This window comes from Artemia franciscana, chromosome 1 (genome assembly GCF_032884065.1).
Source record: "Artemia franciscana chromosome 1, ASM3288406v1, whole genome shotgun sequence".
Classification (NCBI taxonomy): Eukaryota; Metazoa; Arthropoda; class Branchiopoda; order Anostraca; family Artemiidae; genus Artemia; species Artemia franciscana.
The window spans coordinates 10,346,962-10,370,594 of NC_088863.1; the positions used below are offsets into that span (position 1 = coordinate 10,346,962).

At 33.1% G+C, this 23,633-nt stretch overlaps 2 protein-coding genes across 5 annotated transcripts in view; both read right to left on the minus strand.

Moving 5' to 3' along the window:
* The window catches only part of LOC136025399 (uncharacterized), a 597,112-nt gene that overhangs the window by 382,630 nt on the left and 190,849 nt on the right, over positions 1-23,633 (minus strand). The gene's annotated exons all lie outside the window — the stretch shown is intronic.
* Positions 1-23,633, minus strand: part of LOC136025418 (small ribosomal subunit protein mS22-like) — a 38,202-nt gene that overhangs the window by 9,469 nt on the left and 5,100 nt on the right. Inside the window, exons 2-5 of the mRNA XM_065701447.1 lie at positions 20,146-20,217; positions 13,257-13,426; positions 7,979-8,143; positions 5,248-5,391 (exon numbers count right to left, since the gene is read on the minus strand). Of these exons, the coding sequence (XP_065557519.1) occupies positions 5,248-5,391; positions 7,979-8,143; positions 13,257-13,426; positions 20,146-20,209 (543 nt within the window). The 5' untranslated portion in view covers positions 20,210-20,217. The remainder of the gene's footprint in view (positions 1-5,247; positions 5,392-7,978; positions 8,144-13,256; positions 13,427-20,145; positions 20,218-23,633) is intronic.

Consider the following 23,633-nt stretch of genomic DNA (forward strand, 5'->3'; position numbering starts at 1 on the left):
ACAGAAATCTTCTTTTAAATTAGATTGAATTTTTTAGAACACAAAGGATCATTTAAGTACCCAAATACGAAGTGGTTGAAAATGGGGTAAATAACACAATGAATATTTTCCATTCATCCCCGATAAACAAACTTTGGTCTTAAAGATGACGAAGAATACAGAAATCTTCTTTTAAATTCGATTGAATTTTTTAGAACACAAAGGATCATTTAAGTACCCAAATACGAAGTGGTTGAAAATGGGGTAAATAACACAATGAATACTTTCCATTCATCCCCGATGAAAAAACTTTGGTCTTAAAGATGACGAAGAATACAGAAATCTTCTTTTAAATTAGATTGAATTTTTTAGAACTCAAACGAACATTTAAGTACCCAAAAACGAAGTGGTTGAAAATGGGGTAAATAACACAATGAATAATTTCCATTCATCCCCGATGAACAAACTTTGGTCTTAAAGATGATGAAGAATACAGAAATCTTCTTTTACATTCGATTCAATTTTTTAGAACACAAAGGATCATTTAAGTACCCAAATACGAAGTGGTTGAAAATGGGGTAAATAATACAATGAATAATTTCCATTCATCCACGATGAACAAACTTTGGGCACTCCTTGGAAATAAACAATCCAGATGAACACAACACTGGGAAAAGAAATTGAAAAATCGAAAAAGAAAGATTTGTATTTAGGATATGAACAAGGATGGACAAAATTTTAAGGATAAAAAGTAATTCTGAAATGATAAATTAAACTGAATTTATTAAAGTAAAATCTATAAACAAAAGGTTAAGTTTTTGGCCTTCCCCAAAATCAAGCGATTAAAAATAAGGCGAAAAATAAAAATGAGCAATTTCATTAACTTAAGTTCCCCATACAAAGTAAAAGGAAATTAAAAATCATTTAAAGATAAAAATAAAAAAAATAACAACATCAAGAAACTCTCCGTCTTTTCTACATCAGGCGTGGTGTCTTATCTATTTTACTCATTAGCTTTATTTCTTATTTTTAGGAATACAGTCCATTTTCTGATTTATACATATAAAAAAAAACAAAGAAAAACCAATGGAGTCCATTGGATCGAGTCTTATTTTTAGGGATGGAGTCCATATTCTGATTTATACATACAAAAAAATAGAAAATCTATAGTTATTTGTGTATTTCTTGGAAAAGACGGTTTTTTCCGAAACAAAATTTTGAAATTATAACACGAGGCACTAATATTTTAGTTTAATAAATACAAAATCGTTTTTATTAATTTATTACTAATAAAAAGTAATTTGACGTAATTTATGTGATTAAAACATTTCTTTACTGTTATAAAAAAATGCCAGCAGTGTCTCTTATAACAAGAAAACAAAAAGAAGGTTCGTACCAAGGAGATGAAAGAAATAAAAAGAATCACAAAAAGAGAAAAACTTTTTTAAACTTTAAAAAAAACTGGAATTACTAAGATGAACGTCAAGTTAACATATCGAAAAAATTAGAGCCTCCATGTTCATCCAAAAAAAAAAAAAAATGTTAAATTAGGTAAATAACAAAAAATGAGCGTTTCCTTGGGATCAATAGGGAGAAATGGTATGACATTGTCATCTGATGGCCTTAGGAATCCGACTAACCACTATGAATATAGATGGCGTAAGGTATATAAATATCGCTACTAGGTATCGGAAATGAATATAGATTCTATAATGATAATTTTTCGGGTACGACTGGCAGGAAACATAGTCAATAGATCGAAACCTTTGATTACTAGCTTTGCCAGGGCAACAAACTACACGATAGTATACTAGCCCATTTAGCCCTCATACTGTAGCAGTTTTGGGACAAAACAAAAGACAGTCTACTCCATACTAAAAGGCTATTGCTTCCTTATTTTTTTATCCCACAAGAGTAAATTTTCATGAAAGGATGACAATAAGACAAACCACCATAAAAAAAACATCAAATAAAAGTAACAACCTCAAAATCTTATTCAACCTGGATATATCATCCCAAACTTCTTTCTGAAAGTCAAGATTTTAGCATGAAGTAGAGCCGTTAATTCTATTTATGTAGTCAATCATGCGAATTTAAGTGCAGATAAAATTTACCCAAAAATTAAAGGAGCTTAAATTTCATTTAGAACTTAAAAAAAAACTGTTGACTTTTTCAATTTCTTGACTCTGCTTCTTTTTTAGGCTGTGTGAAAGGGAAATTTTTTACAAGAAACTCAAAATGTGTTTCTTCTAAAATATACATGACGATCTCATACAATTTGATATACAATTTTAAAATCATATAACAATAAATTTATATATATATATATATATATATATATATATATATATATATAATATCTTTATTTATGACATCCTCCCAACCCAGACAAGGACGACCTGCTTTCCGTGTAGCCCCAGACGGTTGGCCAAAAAGGATAATCTTCGGTAATCTGTCATCCTCCATCCGTAGAACGTGGCCTAGCCATCTCAACCTTTCTTTCATTATAGCCCTAGAAAGCGGGATTGAACCACATTTTTCGTACAGCCTACTGTTTGAAATACGGTCAGTCAGCCAGGTACCCAGAACAATCCGTAGGCAATTTCTCTGGAAAACATCTAGTAAATTTTCATCTGCTTTTCGGAGCGCCCATGCTTCAGAACCATATTTAACCAATGTCATCACTGTAGCTTCCAATATTCTAATCTTGGTTTGCAGACTTATCTTCCTATTCTTCCAAACTTCTTTTAACTATGAAAAAACACCCTGACCCTTAGCGATTCTACTTTTAACATCTTCACTGCTCCCACCATCTTTACTAATAATACTACCAAGGTAACTGAAGCTCCCAACCTGATGAATCTTTTCGTTACCTAATGTCACCTGTTCATCTTCACTTATTCCTAGCCTTAGTGACTTAGTCTTCTTAACATTAATTTTCAAGCCTATTTTAGCACCCTGAACTCGCAAAACCTCTAAAACTTCATTCATTTTGCTCACACTTTCATCTAATATGCTTAAATCATCAGCATAATCTAAGTCCAGAAGCATTTTTCCTCCCCATTTGATTTCGTGGTCTCCAATTGCCTTTCCTGTGCTCCTTAAGACGAAGTCCATCAAAATGATCCATATAAAAGGGGATAGAACACAACCCTGCTTAACTCCTGATTTAATACAGAACCAGTTGCTAACCTCATTTCCTACCTTAACCGCAGCAGTATTATTCTCGTACATAGCACAAATCACTTTAATGTATTTTTCTGGTATAATATATAACGATAAGACCTTTGTTAACGCTCTCTATCAACAGAACCGAAAGCTTGCTCATAATCGATAAAACTGAGGACCAAAGGTGTTTGACAACGAAGGGACTTCTCAATTATTAACCTAAGAGTGAACACTTGGTCGACTCATCCTCTACCTTTTCTAAAACCACATTGTTCTTCCCTTAAAACTTTGTCTACAGCATCTCTCAGTCTAAAAAGTATCATATTACTCAGTAATTTGCTACCTACAGAGACCAGACTAACGCCTCGATAATTACGACACTCACTCTTGTCGCCTTTCTTATACAGTGGTTTAATTAAGGTTTTCCTAAAATCATTGGGTACTTCCCCTTTTTCAAAAATCATGTTCATAACCTTCAATAGCTTATTCCTAACCTCAGAGCCACCATATTTAAGAAACTCATTAATTATACTATCAGCACCTGGAGCCTTATTATTTTTAATCCTTTTCGTACTGTCGCTAATTCTTCCTGACTAAACAAATCTTCCTTCACATCCAAGGTATCACAAACTTTTTCATTTTAATCTATATCTTTTCCTGCAACTGTATCTCGGTTTAGCACATTCTCAAAATGTTCCACCCATCTTTCTTTAACTTTTTCCTTATCACTAATTGTGGCCCCATTTCTATCTTTAACTGGGACTAGTTCGGATTGGCTACTCCCTTTCAATTTATTAACATGCCAGTATAATATTTTACTATTATGCCGTCTAGCCGCATCTTCCAGATACTCAGCAATTTTATCCATATCCTCCGCTTCACATCTCCTTAGTTCATATTTTAATGCTTTCTCCACTTTCTTTACATTCCTTTTGTTTTCATACGACCTATCAATCAGATAATTCTTATACAAATCCCTTCTACTCTCTATTAAACCTAAAGCTTTTTCACTAATATTCCTAGTTGCAGTCTTAGCACTCTTCCCTAGGACACCATCAGCAACTTCACAAATTGTTTTTCTGAAATTATTCCATCCATCTTCCACATTGTCAAATTTTAAACTCTCAAGTTTAGTATTCAGCTGTTCCTGGAAATGCTTCTGTAACGAAACCTCCCAGACCTCAGTTTCCCCCGTCCTAGCTGAAAGTTGGTTTCTTCTAAAATCTTACCAAAACTAAGATAAGCCTTCATAATTCAAGCATCTACAGAAACGGGTCAGTTTTCTCAACTATAGCTTTGCCATACGGTTCATTTGTCAATAGGGCTCAAGTTGATTTAAAATTCATTTTATTCTGTTAGAAATTTCTCAATTAGAAGAGAATTCTTGGCTCCAGATTGGAATTCGAATTGGAGATGGAAGGCCTGTCCTTTCGAAATACTACGAAAAACATATTGTTCGATTTTCAAGGCTAAAGTTACTTTAAACTTTATTTTGATAGAAATTTCTCAAAAAGAACAAAATTCCTGGCATCATAGCTGACTTCAAACTGAAACTGGGAGTCTGTCCTTCCAAAATATTCTAAAAAAATTGCTGCTCTTCTATGGCTAAAGCTATTTTAGAATTCGTATTATCTGAACAGAAATTCCTCAAATAGTACAAAATTCCTCATATCAGATTTGAATCCAAATTGGATATGGAGGGTTGTTCTCCAAAATTTTCAGAAAAAAAGTTGCTGGTGGTCCAGGAACTAAAGAAATTTCACTTTATTTCGAAAAAAATTAAACAGACCAAAGATGAATGTCTAAAACTAGAAATATGACAAAAACACTACTAAGCGTTTGGATGATCAATATTATCACGTTGCATGTTTTAATCAGGAAAAATCCGAATTAAACAAAGTTTTAATTTTAGGGTCTTCTTGACCCACAAGAAGGGCTTAATTATGCTTCCGTGAAATTTTTGAAAAAACCATCAATCTGAACGAGTATTACCAACTTTTCTTATAAAATAGCACGAGGTCATATTTCCATGTAAAGTACTCAAATGTGTTACCAATTCATTACTGTTAAAATCACAAAAAAAGAACAATATAGGTTTACCTTAAGGTTGTCTTCATTGAACATAGGCGGGGGTAGTATTTCTCTTCCTGGTCTAGGGAAATAAATTTGAAGCATTCGCTCCCGCTCTTCCCACGTAGCTTTTCTCAGAGTTCCTTCTGGATCTCTAACTACAACCAGTCTTTTCTATTCAAAAGAAAAAATTTGAATAATACTCAGTTGTAATAGTCTAAACTATAATAATTGATGACTTTAATCAATATAAGTACACTAGCCAAAATTTTATGTTGAACTGAACTCTCAAAAACTATTACTGCCACCCTTGATTCACCTCAGCACAAAGTCACTTGAGACTTGGCTTGTCCATTGATCTAATTTCACAAAAAGTACGGTCAGATGATCTTAATTTAAACTGAAGAAAAAAATGTTATTTGATCCTTTTATTTTAAGTTATTGTAAATTGGGCTTGTAGAAATGTCTCGTGCATATCTATTTATCCCCCGAGAGAAGCCGTTTACCCCCCCCCCCCAAAAAAAAAAATACCCCCATGGAGAATTACCCCTCCTCACGGATACTCCTCTCAATTTTCCCCTGGATAATTCCTGATCTTCATGAGAAGAAAAACTGAAATTTCTACTCATCTGTTTAAGTCAGAGGCAACCGTAAAGCATTACCTATAGTAAAGACCCATAAGGATTCAAGGTATTAATATTTGGTCATTTATTTTTTCCAGAGGCAATTCATGTGGAAGGGGTGGTCAAATAAACTTTGGAGGAGGCTCAGTCGATTGGAAATCAAAAGTTCCAGTGCCCTTCTCTAAGATTTAGTCTGCTTCTCAACCAGTTGCTACCGAATGAGCTGTTACTGACTACAGTGTCTTTAAGAAATTCTGATTTTAGTTTAACGGCCCTTGTGGTTCAGCATTTGTTTTGAAAAAATCTTCAGATAAACACGGAATTAGTTCTAAGGGAGAGACGAGGGGAGGTTGAAGGTAGAAATTGATATATAATCCTCAGGGCCGTATTCAAGATTTTTTTGGGGGGAGGGGCTTTGGAACAGGCACAGTCACCTGAATCAGAATCTGAAGGAGAGGAGCTAGGTTTGCCAGCAGATCCTGCTGAAGACGAACTTGATGTCTAAATGTTCTCCTATTACGACCAGTGCTTAAATCCAAGTCATCAAAGTGTTACAAACCACTTTTTTACTTGTATTTGGTGCTTTTATAAATAAATGAAAAATAAGATGTATACAATGTGAGAAATATGGCTGAACGCAGCTAGGTAGTACCTTATTTTACCATATTCTACCAATCTTACCTTATTTTACCGATTTTACCTTATTGTACTAATTTTACCAATTATACTTACCAATTTTTGTTTTACAATAATTTTACAACGCTATTGTGGACTACTCTTTTACTTAGAGGTTACTACCCTACATTTGGAAGGTTGTTAAATCTTGACTACTTGTTTACATATGGATTGTTTACCAATTCATTTTGAAAAATTGGCAATGGTTACCTATAGGTTGCTTACCTACGTGTTTTGAAAATTTGGCAACTCTGAATATCCTCTTCTCTATCCCCCCCCCCCCATCGAACAGGTGAGGTAACTAACATATACCCGATCTTTAGACTTGTGCTTTCTCGTCACTTGTTGCCGGTAACGTTGCTTATTTATCGTTAAATTAATCTGAAGAAATTGGTAAGTAGAAAATTCAAGGAGTATATATAATTTGGCTATACAGTTACATATTAGGGGGGAGGGAGAGAAGGGGGTCGGTGAAATAAAGTGATGCACCTTTAGGAATGACATAAGGAAGTGTTTTAGAGTTTTTTTAAAGTAGCTTTCAGAGTTTTATAGTGTTTCCTTCTGGATCACTAAAATAATAATATATAATAATGTAATAATATATGACATTGTATAAAATAATATATTATTTATAAAATAACATTATTTTAATAAAATAATCATTTAGGCTATAATATAATGGGGAAATTATTTTACCCAACCGGCCAAATCGTGTTTGAGATCATCAAAACATACCTATGCATTGTTAAAAATTAACTTCAGGCAACATTTTTTGATACTATGCAGGTAAACACGTAGGAATTATTCACCGGGGAGGGGGAAACAGTAGTAACAATACTATTTTATAACTCGAATAAGAACTGCCCACAAATCAAAGAAGATTATATATATATATATATATATATATATATATATATATATATATATATATATATATATATATATATATATATATATATATATATATATATATATATATATATATATATATATATATATATATATATATATATATATATATATATATATATATATATATATATATATATATATATATATATATGAGTAATAAGTTATATATATATATATATATATATATATATATATATATATACTTATTTTATATATATTTTATTTTATATATATTTATATATATATATATATATATATATATATATATATATATATATATATATATATATATATATATATATATATATATATATATATATATATATATATATATATATATATATATATATATTTGGCTGGTCCCCGAGGCAAACTCCCCTGTAAACGTCCCTGAGTTTTGCTGGCTCGATTTTCCGAATCGTCTTCAAATAAAACTTGTGTTTAAAAGCAATAGCTTACTAATAACTTAATTACTAATGACTTAAACTTAATTACTATAATAACTTAATTACTATAATTACTTAATTACTAATAACTTGAAAATAACTTACCCTTTCCGGTACACCAAGAGAGATGTCGGTAAAAACAAACTTCGAATCATCAAGACCTTTGAGCTCTGGGTCGGCAGTAATTACTTCATTGATCTCTTGTCTCGCTGAAAGCAAAGGAGGCATCTGGAGCTTTATATCCATTTTCTTCTGTGAGTCTTTTAAGGCCTGGAAAACAACTTGGGTTTATTAGAATCTGGGACCATTTTTTTTACGCATAGATTAAAAGGTACACCAATGAAGTGGCGCAAGTCCGTTTTATAACGTTTCAAAGTTGTGATATCTTGACATAAGCTAATGTGACATAATGACTAAACCCAATTTTACATATTCACCAACTAAATTCCAACTCATGTTTTAGTAGAAATATTTTAGCAACCAATAAACCCAATTTTGCATATTCACTAACTATATTCTAACTCATGTTTCGGTAGAAATATTTTAGCAGCCAATAAACCCAATTTTGTATATTCACCAACTAAATTCTAACTCATGTTTTGGTAGAAATATTTTAGTAGCCATTGAAAATCTCAAAATATCAAATTTTCTTTGAAAATAACTGTAAGCTTAGTCAAAGCGGTTCTTTTTTTATTTATCAATTTGTTACTGGGTTTTTACCAACAAAATGACTATACTTATAGTAACGGATCGACTAGTGATTGTGAATTTACCCCTTGGTTGATGGATATTAAGAGCTAATGCTTTAGTTATGTCTTTTGGTCAAAATCTGAAAGATCCTCCGTGGGGGATGGACAGGAGCGATATCCCTAAATAGGGTCAATATTAATTCCAACATTTTTGGGGTAGGGAGGGGGTGGTTATTTTTTCATCAGAAAATCTATTCATTTCACATATTGAAACACAATCAACTATCTGCGAGGGGAGAGAAGCCCCTATATTTATGTAATTAGGAAACTTACTATAAAAATGGTCAAATATCAACTAAACTTGAAAGGAGGTATGAATCATTGTTCTACTTATGCCTTAAGAGGACCCAGTCCACATACTACCTTTGTGAGAGAGGGATTTACAAATATCTTTTTGACAGGACTTTTAGCAGAAGAAGGGGTAATCAAATATCAGCTTAATTTAGTCAAAAGAAAGAATAGGTAACTTAGTGGCGCCTTTCTGGGGTTGGTGCTAATTATAACCTCTGTTTATGTGTGTGACGGTGGGGATTCCTAAATTCTTGTCATTAAGACATCTACCAGGACGGATGTCAAATATCTTTTAAAAATGGTGAATACTATGAGTAAGTAGTCTAGTTGTGCATTTTGGGAGTTCATGCCAAACTCTTTGTATTTGGGGGATCTAGTACATGGGACATTACTAGAAAGAGTCGCAAGATCTGAACAAGAATTGGTGGAAAGAAGCGCTGAATGTCCTAAATATGCCTGTTAAGGATTAGGACCCAGCCTCTTAGGGAAAGGGAAAGGATTATTAAATGTTTGTAATCAGGACAAGTATTGCAATGAGATATCAAATCCCAACCAGACTTAGTCAAGAATAACAGCAGATGTCATAGCAACCCAATTAGGGAGCCCATATTCTTTTGTAGGTGGGGATGGGTCATCCTTAAGCTCTTTTCGTCATAATATCTACAAGGAAGTGTCACCAAATCCCAACTAAACTTGGTAAGAAAAGGGAGTAAGTGTTCATGTTCTGCCTGTTGAGAACTCTTAACCGACCAGCCATATGTGGGCAGGAAGGCAGGGGATTCTAAATTATTGGCATCTGTACCATCAACACAAGGGCTTGTGGGATCTGGACAAGACTTCATAGGTAAGTGAGAGCTAACGTCCTAGATACAGCTTTATTAAGTCAGACATGATTTAAATTGTGTGTTGGAAGGGAGGGTGGTTCCCCGAGTTCATGTCATTAAAAAAGAATAACTACAAGTGTTTTTCGGATCTCAACCTATCCGTAAATTGCAATTGATGCACAAGTTCCAAATTTTTGAAGTCAGAGATCGCTTCAACCTTTGTAGGGGAGGAGGGGGGATGTTTAAACTATAACACAATGGGAGCAAAAACTAGTGTCCCATTTGAGTCTTTATCAGGGTTTAGATCGGTTCCAGCGTGTGTGAAAGGAAGAAAAGTTCTTTAATTATTTTCATCAGTTCGTGTACCCGGTGAAAAAGTCGGGTCCCAACCAAACTCGAGGGAAGCAAAAGGTTAGTGCCTTAGCTGTACTCTTTACTGTTTGAACACAATCTGACCGCTGCAAAGGGATAGAGTCCTCAAATCATATTCACTAAGATATCAACCTGAAAGGGTGTTCGGTTCTTGGCCAAGCTTGCTGCAAAGAGTGCATTTCAGCTGTCTAGATACTGCGTTTCGGGGGTATGTACCTGATTCATCGTTATTGGGTAAAAAGAAGTCCCTCCATAGACATTATCATGACGTCTACCTGAAAAGTACCATATAAGTAAACTTGTTGGTGAGCGAGAGCAAGTGCCCTAATTATGTTTTGTGGGTGCAGAGTCAGCCCATAATATGAGTATTAGAGGAGAGGAGGGCATATATCGAGATATATGCCAGAAGAGACTGTAGATTTCCAATAATTTTCAACATCTTTTGGTTAAAAATGAGAAATGGTGTCCACTTTCTTCCTTTTTCTGGATTCAAAAACGGTCCGACGTCAGTAGAATCTCAAACTCTCAACACGTGACATCTGTTGATCTTGAACTTCAGCCTCAATTAATGTTAAAAAAAATTAAACACTAGTTCTTTAGTTTCTTTTATTGAAGATCTAGGACCAATCTTATCACTGCGTACGTGAGGGCAATGAGGAGTAGGCCTACCACGATTCTAGATATCTTCGAAAAGGGGTCTTTAAATCATCAAACTTAGTGAAAAGAAACAGTTATTGTCCAAGTTACGCACTTTCAGATTCCAGGATCGATTTGAACTCTAAGAAGAAAGAGGAAGGAAGGCTCCAATAGTCTGGTCCTTTCAGCTTTTACTCGAAGAAAAGTCGGGATCAAACCAAATTTGGTTAAAAATCAGAGCTACGCTTATTGTTTTGCCTTTTAATGGCCTTCATTAGATCCAACCGTTCTTGGTAAGAGGAAGGTAAATTCATCCAAATATCTGGAATTAGCCTAATTACTAGGCGATCTGGCAGAATTAACACCAAAAACCTAGGCAACAGGCACAGTTATGATGTCGGGCGTCCGTCCCCGATCGAACTTGTGTAACAAAAGGACTAAATTGTTACCATTCACATCTATTAGAATGCTTATTTCATCTTAATTAAACGACGCAGCGGAAACTTGTACTGCACCTTTAGAGTGTTCAAGTCTGAACCAATCGACAATGTCGATTGTTTTTCTCCCCAAATGTAGCCTATATATATATATATATATATATATATATATATATATATATATATATATATATATATATATATATATATATATATATATATATATATATATATATATATATATATTTATAGCCCACTTAGATAAAAATATAAATAGTGGAGTAAACATAAGCGAAAATCAATAGTAATATTACAAAGATATAACAACAACAATAAATCATTAAAAACAATTAAACAACAATAAAATTAAATAATTAATTTTAATGAAAAAAACGAATCAAGCCAAGATGAGGCGACAATAGCATCAAAAAATCCTTATTCCTAAGCATAGGATAAAGCCCAGAAAGGTAAAGAACAGAATGATCTGAAAAAGTAGAACACATCTTTCCAAGGGCAATGCGATTATATTTGCATCGACTAGCTACAATTTTAGAATAAGCAACCTATAGCTGCCGAAGCAATTCATGTAGCCTTGGTACAGAAAGTCTACTTTTCTCAAAGTACTGCTGATGGATTGTTGCTTTGCATGAAAGAGTTCAAAACTGTCAAAACCATGACAATTTTACATCGAAAGATTTACAAATTTTGTCTGGATAAGAGTGAACTGACCATTAACTCTGTCCTGACAAAATAAGACACCTGCACTGAAAGTTAAACCTTGTTGAATCTAAAAATGTTAAGAAAAAACAAAAAAATAACATCACAAATTACGCAGAGTAAAACTAAAATAACAAAGCTTAACAATTCTGTCAGAAAGCACATAGAAGAAATTTTTTTATTTATTTATTCGTTTTTTAACTAACTTGAAGTTCCACTCATAATATTTTTCCATATTAATTTTTTTTAAACTTTCTGCAAAAGCAGTTTCTCAAAAAAGTAAAGAGCCATAATAAACTTAAGACTAGTAGAAATAAATCCCTATAATAATTCAAACTAAAAAATACCAGAAGTTATAACTAAAGAAATAAATAAAACCCAAAACGACAAGAAATTAAAATAAATGATCATATCAAACATAAAGACAAGATATACTGATATAGATGAATTAATAAATCTTAAAACAAGCAAAAATCACATTGAATATTCAAGTCAAACTTCAAACGAACAAAAATTACTTCCAGCAGGGGTTAGTTACCGCCCCATTCCCTCTTCTCCAACTGTGGAAAAGTCCATTCTGGCATTAATGCTTTGTTGAAAACTATTACTACTTTGAATAGTGATTTTTTTCAAAATATCGACGACAAAGAAAAAATAATATATCCTCTGAGGCCCACCTGACTCTTTTACATAATAATGATAGATGGTCCATTGGTCCAGTCGAAATTATCGTTTGAAAAAACCAATAACCTGAAATCCATTGCTTAGGTAAGCTTATTACCATCAATCATTATTAAAAAAAAGAATAAATTACTATAATGACTGAAAAAATAATTAAAATAAACTGTATATTTAATATATAGTGATGCTGATCCATGGAAACTCAGCAATTCGAGAATTTCTTATCACGTTAATTTTTTTTATTTTTCAAGGTTATGAACACACAAAAAATCTGTACAGTAAAATTTGTTTTCACTAAAGCACTATTGACGCAATGCAAAAATTAAACGAGACATTTTTCATGTGAAACGTTAGACCCATAGTTCTTAATGTATGAAGTAAAGTAAAATAATGTAAAAGAAATGCATATGATAATTGAAAAATACATTGAAAATAAACCAGAAGATGATGTGAAACTGTCTCGTTTAATTTTCCACAACATTTTCTGGTTTATTTTCAACATATTTCACCAGTAACATATACATTTTCATACATATCCTATATTTTTTCATTATTTCACTTCATACACTGAGAAATATGGGCATATGTTCCAAATTCCGAACTAAGTTCAGGTTAATATAAGCTTAGCCAAGTCAGTAGAGAGTATAAAGAAAAAAACAACCCAATCTTGCCTTACCTCTTCAAGCTGTGCCTTCGTCATAAACTCGTACTTGGGACTGCTAAGCCTCTTTCCTAGTTTTTTGGGGTTAAATATGCGATTCTCGTCTCTACCAGTCAAAGTTTTCAGTCTAGCTTGCACATCGGGATTAAAGAAAAGTTCTGCTGGATCTTTCACAGCATTAAAATCTAAAAAAAAAAATGCATAATTCCCTTTTTTAGGGTTTCGGTTACTATTGAACGGAGTCGCTCCTTATTTGCAGTTTGTTACTACGAACTGTTTGATTGAACTATCTATTTATCTATTCAGGAGAGCATTCTGGCGGCTGAGGCACTAGGGTTGTTTAAGGGTAAGTTAATTCGTTAGGTAAGGGTTCATAGTTTTTTTTCTTGTTTTTTATTTTTTTTTTTCATATCGTTACTATTGTAGAATGGACATGTTTGGGAGCTATTCGCTATATTTATGATTTTTAGCATTAAGTATATATTAAAGACCAAACACAAGATTAAAGATTAAATAAGAGCGAAGTTTTCGGACCAGAAGGTTTAACTGATACAGTTTCAAGCAGGTTCAATCTTTCAGAGGGAAGGGATCAGAGCATTGCTTATACGGTGAGGATCTGAAAATCCGATACCGAAATATTTTAGATTACCATCTTTCATTTTTGTTCAGAAGGGAAGAACACTTCAAACAAATCGCTAATAAATCGGTGCTCCCCATGTGTTCAGCTATGGTACTGAAATCACTCAGAAATTAGAAATAGAAATAAAATCGCAATTCTTAGGCGAAAACGAAAAAATACAACTACACCAGGTGTGTATGGTATATAGCCCTTTTTCAGTGTGTTAGTACATCCCCCAGGTACAACTTTTGATTGGTTACCTTTTACTTTAGGATTTATACAGATACCTGTTGGTTGTGAACTTTAGGTGTCAAAGCTATGACAGTGTGAAAAGTAAATGACTTAACATTTTCAGCACTGATGAAAGTAAAACACGTAGAAAAACTCTTAATGCTGAATTCTAAAGAATATATTTGAAAGAGGCTACATATACTATTTCAGAAACAAAAAAACCCTTAACCCTGCATAAGAAGATAAAAACAAAGGAGATAAAAAAGAGGATTAAATTTTACACAATGCATTAAATTCGAGTAGTACCAAGCATAAATAGCACATTTTTTTTGTTAGAATACTTACAATTTAATACTAAAGTTGATGAAGTCTGGAACCCCTAAATCCTTCACAAACCTTTAATTTCCAAAAGACCTTTTAGCCATAGATAACAATGGAGAGAGCCATTGCCTTCACCTGACTAAGAAATTCATAAGGAAAAGCATAAGAGATAAATTAGTAAGTTTTGTAAAATTAAGGGCGTGGTCCCAGCCTCTTCCCCTTAGTAAAATCGGCAGCTCTCCCCTCCCCAGGCAAAACTGAACTGGCGTCTTTGATTTTTGAACAATTATATTATTTACTTTCCTACCCTCTTAACCAAATTACAGTCAAAATCTTACATTATATCATTTCAAATTTGACCTTTGAAGTTGTGGTAGCAAAATATAATAGCAGAAAGGATGAGGCTGGGACTCATCCATTACCTCTACCTATGGGACTGATGATCAAACCTGCCTGTCAGAAGACCTCTAGATATCCCATTAATGAGTGTTTCTAGTAACCAACATCTCATTCAGAATCTGCCAATGAAGGTCACATATATTTTACCTAGATTATCATTACACCTATGTGTGGTTTTGAGCCAAAACTATCTTTTTTGCCAAGACTTGAAGAATACCTGATTGCTTGTTCTGCGTAATAAGATTTATTGTGAACTCAAATTAATTGGATGCCCGCTATTTGACGACATGTTGTTCATCATAATGTCAGTCAAATAATATCTCCTTTTGCGTGAGCCAGGTGAATAATTAAAAGTTGAACTCATCTACTTTGCTTATTGAAAATATTCTTTCACCTTATAGATGTGAGGCTACGTGTGTGATTATGGATGAATCATCAGATCATTGTATAATTATGCCGGATTATATGATTCAAAAGACTTTAACTAGAGAAATTATTACAAGAAAGAGAATTTTTTCTCTTAAAAATATATATTATTAAAAAGCACATCTTTGTGACTTAGTTTGGACTGATAAGAAAGATATACTAATAGATTACTGGATTTTTTATAGAGTATTAAATGAGCAATATTAGATCATCATTGTCCTTATAAAAAAATACATCATAAAAAGCTTTTGCCAAGAAAACCATGGATTAACGAATCACTCCTGAGATCAGTTAATGAAAAGAATCGTCTATATAAGATAAGAATCAAATATCCATCACTTGATAACGTTATACAATTTAAAATTATAAAAATTTGCTGGTGAAAACTCTTGAAATGACTGAAAAAAGATATTTTGATAATTCTTTTAGGAGTGCAGATTCATCTACAAGAACATGAGATATAATTAAACAAAAGATTGGAAACCATTGAAATAATTTTTACCCATAATTATTGATAAATAAAAATAGCCTTGAGTTAAAGGGAGATGAAGCTATTGGGGGATCTTTCAGTGCTTATTTTGCTAGTATTGGTTCTGATATTAAACGTGGTCTTGCTCCGACTTCAGTTCATTCATATCAAGAGTACTTTTCACAATCAGAGGATACAAGTATGTTTTTGGCCCCAGTTAGTTTTGAAGAATTCCAAAAAAAAAAAAATGATAAATTTAAAGCAAGGTAATTTACTAAGTTTGGATGGACTTTCAACTAATCTTTTGGAACACCTTGCATCTGTAATTCATACATCTCTTGTTTATATTTTAAATTTGTGGTTATCTTCTGGGATATTCCCTACAAAACGGAAAAATGCCTGAGTTATCCCACTGTATAAAAAAGGCGAAAAAACAAATGTGAATAATCACCGACCTATTGCAATACTTTCTCCTTTGTTAAAGATTAAATAAAAAAGAACTAATTTTTTTAGCTGAAAGTAAGGAGCAACTTAAAACGAACAGAAATTACTCCGTATATGAAATGGGTTGTCCCCTCCGCAATCCCTCGCTCTTTACGCTAAAGCTTTTAATTGTTTTAAAAAGTAGAATTGTGGCAAAGAGTCAAACTTTAGCGTAAAGAGCGAGGGATTGCGGAGGGGACAACCCATTTCATATACGGAGTAATTTCTGTTCGTTTTAAGTTTTAATGTCGCTCCTTACTTTCAGCTAAAAAAATTTGTTCTTTTTTATTTAATCTTTAACAAAGGAGAAAGTATTGCAATAGGTCGGTGATTATTCACATTTGTTTTTTCGCCTTTTTTATACAGTGGGATAACTCAGGCATTTTTCCGTTTTGTAGGGATTTTCCGTTTTAATGCATGTTTGGTTTTGGCTCTCCGCACATAAATTATTAAAATGAAATTTGTATATTAATTCTTTTTTGGCTAAATGGCTTTCTCTTAGTTTTGATCAGACGATTTTGAGAAATAAGGGGTGGAGAAGGAGGCCTAGTTGCCCTCCAATTTTTCGGTTACTTAAAAAGGCAACTAGAACTTTTAATTTTTAACCAACGTTTTTATTAGTAAAAAATATACGTAACTTAAGAATTAACTTACGTAACAAACTTTCATAACCTTATATTTTTATTATGTATACGAGGGGGTTTGTACCCTCGTTAATACCTCGCTCTTTACACTAAATCGTAAGTTTTGTCCCAATTCTTTAAGAATGACCCCTGAATCAGAAAGGCCGTAGAATAAATAGTTGAAATTACTAAATATACTTTAGCATAAAGAGCGAGGTATTATCTCCTCCTAAATACCTCGCTCTTTATGCTAAAGTATTATTAGAACCCCTCATATTCGTAATAATATCTGTTCGTTTTAAGTTTCAATGCTACTCCTTCCTTTCATTTGAAAAAAGTTTTCATGTTTATTTTTCATTGTTTTCTTATAGTAATGCTAGAAAATCCTGCGCCCTTTTCATTGAATTTTTCTTCCCTCATGAAAGATTCCTCCAAGGAAAGATCCTCCAACATAGCCCCCTCTCCTCAGCCCCACTCCCAAATAAAATAAAATCCCCCTGAAAACGTCTGTACACTTCCCAATAACCATTACTATATGTAAACACTGGTCAAAGTTTGTAACTTGCAGCCCCTCTCCCAGGGATTGTGGGGGAGTAAGTCATCCCCAAAGACATAGTTATTATGGTTTTCGACTATGCTGAACAAAATGGCTATCTCAAAATTTTGATCCGTTGACTTTGGGAAAAAATGAGCGTGGGAGGGGGCCTAGATGCCCTCCAATTATTTTGGTCGCTTAAAAAGGGCACTAGAACTTTTCATTTCCGTTAAAATGAGCCCTCTTGCGATATTCTAGGAGCACTTGGTCGTACGATGTCCCCTGGGAAAAAGAAAAAAAAACAAAAAAACAAACAAATAAGCACGCACCCGTGATTTGTCTTCTGGCAAAAAATACACAATTCCACATTTTTGTAGATAGGAGCTTGAAACTTCTACAGTAGGGTTCTCTGATGCGCTGAATCTGATGGTGTCATTTTCGTTAAGATCCTACGACTTTTAGGGGGTGTTTTCCCTATTTTCTTAAATAAGGCAAATTTTCTCAGGCTCGTAACTTTTGATGGGTAAGACTAAACTTGATGAAACTTATATATTTAAAATCAGCATTAAAATGCGATTCTTTTGATGTAGCTATTGATATCAAAATTCAATTTTTTAGAGTTTTGGTTACTATTGAGCCGGGTCGCTCCTTACTACAGTTCGTTACCACGAACTGTTTGATTTTAGGAAAGTTATTACAAAAAAGAATTTTAACTTAGCTGGATAAAACAAATCTTTTAACCAGAAGCCAGTTTGGTTTTAGTCCTTTGCTGCCGCCCTTTTGCTGAAAATTAAGGATTCATTGATGATGGTGATTATTTATCATGCATTTTTTTTATATAAAAAAAAACATTTGATACTCTAAATCATTCCATTTTATTTAAAAATTGAATAACTCTGGAATTCATGGAAAAGCAGTGGATTTAGTTATTTATATCTACGAAATCGCAGAATCCAAGTAGAAATTCAAGGCCATGTGTCTCAACCTAATTCCCTGGATGATATTAGAGTGCCCCAGGGGTCTATACTTCGACTGGTTCTATTTTTATATAGATAAATGAGCTCCCTAATTGTCTATCCTATAAGGATGGCCTAGCAGTTATGTTTACAGATGATACAGTGGTATCTGTTAAAGCTAAAGCCTATCCATTATTGATTGAGAATTTGGTGGCTGAAATGAACTCAGTCATCCAGAGGTTTTCATGTAATTGTCTAGTCCCGGATTTGTCTAAGACAGAATTTATGGTTTTTGGTTAAGCAAAGAGTTGCTAAGTTGGAATTGGTGAATTAGTTATTTCTAGGAGTAAAATTACAAGGGTTAAGATATGTAGATATTTAGCAATAATTCTTGGTGAGTTTTTATCTTTCCATAGTCATTCTGACCATCTCTGTTTAAAATTAGCCCAAAGTTTAGGATGTTTACATTGATTAAAGTAAGTTTTTCTTTTTTTAAATTAATAAAATTCTTTATCATTCTTTAATAGAATCATACTTAAGATACTGTCCCATAATTTACCTAAATAAATTTCCTTAATCATATTAAACCTCTCCAGATAATGCAATCTAAAGCCATAAGAATTCTTGATACTTTCTTACATCATCCTACATCAATTCAAAGTCTTTCTGAAACTGAAACTTTATTTTTATTTTTACATATATTAAACCTTACTCAACTTAAGTATTTTCAAGTATAGGTAGGTAGGTAGGTAAATTTTTATTTAAAACCTTTATATCATATACATATCAATTAGTCACAAAAAGGCCGTTCTGGCCTGTAATAGCAACTACATTCATGTTACTTTAATCATCAATAATACTAACTCATTAAATAAACAAAAAAAAAGAAAAAAAAAAAAACAAAAAAAAAAAAATAAAGAAAAACATAAACAAAAAATAAAAAAATAATGTGTATATATGTACATATACACACATATCGCTCTGGTATTATGATATTCAGGCTCCAGCAAACTATTTTTATGAACCACATATTCTTGTCACCCCCTTTTGCTCACTCGCTTCTCCATCAGCTCGTTTTGGAGCATATAGAATCCCCTTGGTTAATTATGAAAGAGATAAATTTTCAATGAGATTCCAATTCCCTTTATAGAAAATAGGCTTAAATTAAATACTAAATTTAAAAGTCTTAATAGTCAATCACTTTTAAAGACAAAATTAGTAGAATATATTATTAACCTTTGGACAGGGTAATTTTACTTTTTATAAATTTTATTTAGTATTATATTTGGAATTTGCTGTGCTGGGGTAGCTTCTTTTCTCCTTCTCCTTCTCTATGTTATGATGTTTTTGGTTTGTCTTTTTTTCTCTTATACTATTTATCTTTATTTTTGGTGGATTTGAAAGTAACGTAATAATAGATAACCTTCTTCTCGAGCTCAGCTTTCTCTTGGTTTTATTCAAATATTTGTTTTTGTGTACAAACAAAATTTCGAGTCTAGAAAATAACAGTTATATAATGTAGACTTCAGATATTAAAGTGCTAATCAAACATTAAAGTATGGGCTACATGATTCCTCATTGTACACTATGTCCACCATAAAAGTGTTTACTGAAATTTAAAAAAAATATTATTTGTATCCATTTTAACTGAAAATCTGTCATAAGTAATATTAGCAAGGAAATGACATTGATAGAAATATGAAAAAAAGGATACAAAATGCAGCCTACTTTTTTATTCAAATTTTTAGAATACTAATTGGGAATTTTCAGTCCAGATTGTAATTATTAAGTCAAATATTTAATTATATAAAAAGCGAGACTAGACCAGTATTTATGTCCTACCTTTACTAGTTGTGTTAAAATTTCTGGCTACAGTAGACCATGGAAGCATGCATCTTCTCCTCATTTTGAACCCTGGAAAGAAAGTAAAATTAAAATTATGAACATTCATGAAAACAGTGAAAAAAAAACATTTATTACACCATTTAACCCTTCAATGCATTCCTATATTTTAAAGATTTTATTAAAGGGTGATTTCATGAGGAGGGAGGGGGCAGACCTTTTTAATAGTTTTGTGAAAACCACAGAAGCATGTCGTTTCTTTTAATTGATAAAATATCTGTAGTTAATAACCCAGTATTTTTTGGATTGTTATAAAGTCAAGATAATAGACAAATGCAGAACAAATTTTTCTTTTTAATTTACACAATTCTTTTATAAGACCAATCAAAAAGTTTTTTTTAGCTACACCATTAAAAAAAATTAAGCAAGATGGCACTAGACCCTTAAGGTCCAAACCGGTGGTACTGATCTCCATTTCATGGCCCTTCAGCCAGGAAGTGGAATGGATGGTTGGGGGTCAACCATCCTGTGCTTTCACACACCCTTCCTGGTTACCTTCCCCAGATTTCTCCAGGCACCCATTTAGAGCTGGGTTGACTCTGGCTGAGCTTACAGAGTCACACCACTGACCCCCATCCCAAACTAAATAACTGGTCACAACTGGGATTGAACCTGTAGCTGCAATCTAGTAAAGAGCAAACCTCAATCCAAATTACAATTGATTTTAAAAAGGAATAATTAAAGAAAGGTAAACTGAAAAATATTCATCATTGAAAACTTTTCTTGGAAAATGTAATTTCCATCCATATTCAACAAAAAAATAATTTGTGTTCAGGAAAAGTAATGTATGCTAGTAAAGAATCTGAAATCCCTTAGAAATTATGACAAATCAAAATAAAAACAACATAACCAAGGAGCCAACATAACCAAGGAGGTTGATCAAGGAGCCTCATATTTGTTATGCATAGGAACTAGACCTTTTTTAAAGCATAACAGATTTACCCTATCTTATCCTACCAGCAGATTAATAAAATAATTATTTCTAGAATACCCAAGCAAATATTTGGCAAAATTCTAGTTTATTGGCTTTTGGCTATCTTGGGAAGGGGTTAGGTAATGAAAATGAAACTTTCAGGAATGGATCTAAAGGCTAAAGTATTGTCAATGTTGGTATTACTGGAACAATTTTTGGGGTCATGAAACTATTGTTAATAGATGCATTTTGACTTTTTGAACATCTTTTCTCTCTTGCAAAACTACTGCAAGCTCACCATTATGGAGTTATTCCAGCCCAAATATTCTTGTATTTATACATACAGAATTGCAATCATTTCTGTTTTCATTGATCAGAAATTTGAAATCACTAACATTTTAAGACTTAAAATTGCTCAGTGGCTCTTAGAGACAATTTGCACAGATTTCGGATGTTTCTAGGGAAGATTATTTATGAAAGAATTGGCCTAAAATATATCACCTTTGGAAGCTACTTAACCTAACCTCAGTTTAACCTAACTTTCAGTTTGAATAACTCCATAACAGTGAGTTGGTGAAGGATTTGCTACATAAAAAGTTGTTCACATTGATGATAACTGTGTATCTACCCTGGTTTCATGACCCCAAAAAATGTTCCAGTAATACCAGCATTGACCTAAAGTATATCCCAGGAAGGTATTTTGAAGTACTCACTTCTACTCCTTCTCTCTCTAGAGGATCCTGACCTTTGATGACCTTTAAAATATGTGTGTTATAAAAGTGAAACCTTGCAAAATAGATCTTCTGCTTAAATGAAGGGTCAATGTTTGTATTACTGGATCAATTGTTTGAGGTCATGAAACTATTGTTAATAGATGCATTTTGACTTTTTGAACATCTTTTCTCTCTTGCAAAACTACTGCAAACTCACTGTTCTGGAGTTATTATATATTTGCACATTGGGGGGTGGGGGGGTGGGGTAAAGCATATCATTTATTAAATACAGCAATGGTTAGTTTACATATTTAATATATGCTATGCTTTACCCCCATCCCCCTAATGTGCAAATATATAGCTCAAATTTGTTTCTAAACTATCACAGATTCGTGATTTCAAATATCTGATCAACAAAAATGGAAATGATTGCAATTTTATATGTATAAATACGAGAATATTTGGGCTGGAATAACTCCATAATGGTGAGTTTGCAGTAGTTTTGCAAGAGAGAAAAGATGTTTAAAAAGTCAAAATGCATTTATTAACAGTAGTTTCATAACCCCAAACAATTGTTCCAGTAATACCAACATTGGCCAAATGAAGTACAACAAAATTGTTTTCAGCTTCACGACATTACTCAATCCCAATTTATAAGATTTTGAAGATATAATAAATAATAAATAATAATAAATAAATATATTGGAAAAACCCGTCACAATTGAACAAAAGACGGATAAAAAACAAAAGAGAAGAAAACGCACATACAAAACACAACGAAACTTCTTGAAATGAAAATAATCACGAAGGAACTATAATACAACTATGTAAGAATGGCGGTCCACTGGTGGTTACTCGCTTCTACTCTATCACGGTACTTTTCAAGACACGCTTCCACCGCAGTAAATGGGTCAGGTACTGAATACCGCCTCGTTAGGTAAGAATTACTTGTTCTTAATGGCATCTCAAGTAGGAACTTGAGGTACCTGAAGAATATTCTTCTTATAGTTACTTTATTCGAATTTGTAAGTAACTTCCAGAACGGCGAAACGTAAAGAACATGGGGTAAGGCAACAGCAACAAATATTTGTGCACGCAGCGACCTATTTAGATTACGCTTGGAGGAAACCGAAGCTCCATAAGCTGACCTGATCTTCTTCTCGATGTGCTTTACAAGCAGTGCTCGTGTATGCTGAAGAGTTTCACCGATCGGCAGACCCAGGTATACAATTGACTTAGAGGGCATGACCACCTGTGACCCTAGTTGGATTTCGGGTTGAGAGGCATTCCAGTTAAATAACAGTACTTCACATTTTGTCACATTAAAACTCAACCCAATTTCATCATACTCCATCTCCAAAATTTTAAAGTTAGATTCCAAAGAAGACAAAATTCTTGAAAAGTTTAGAAGGTCATCTGCAAACCCAACTAGGGACACGTCAATGCCTTTAAAAATACAGCAAGGGGCCACTTTTGACTGGGCCGTCGATATGCTGTTGTTGAACAGATCAGGTGATGATACGGCTCCCTGTTTTATACCTTTCTTCACCACAGCAAACCTACGACTTAATTTACCTGACAGTTTAATACGGACCTTGAGCCTACTATACATGTCGTTCAAGGGTTTGACAATAGCACGGTCAACTCCGGACTTTCTCAGCTCAACCATATTCTGAGAATGGATACCCGAATCAAAAGCCCGCCGTACATCATATTCACCTATAGCTAGGCTTTCTTTCGAAATGTGGGCATCCAGTAGAACATTTGCAGCTACATGCAAGGCAAGGGCACATCCTAAGCCA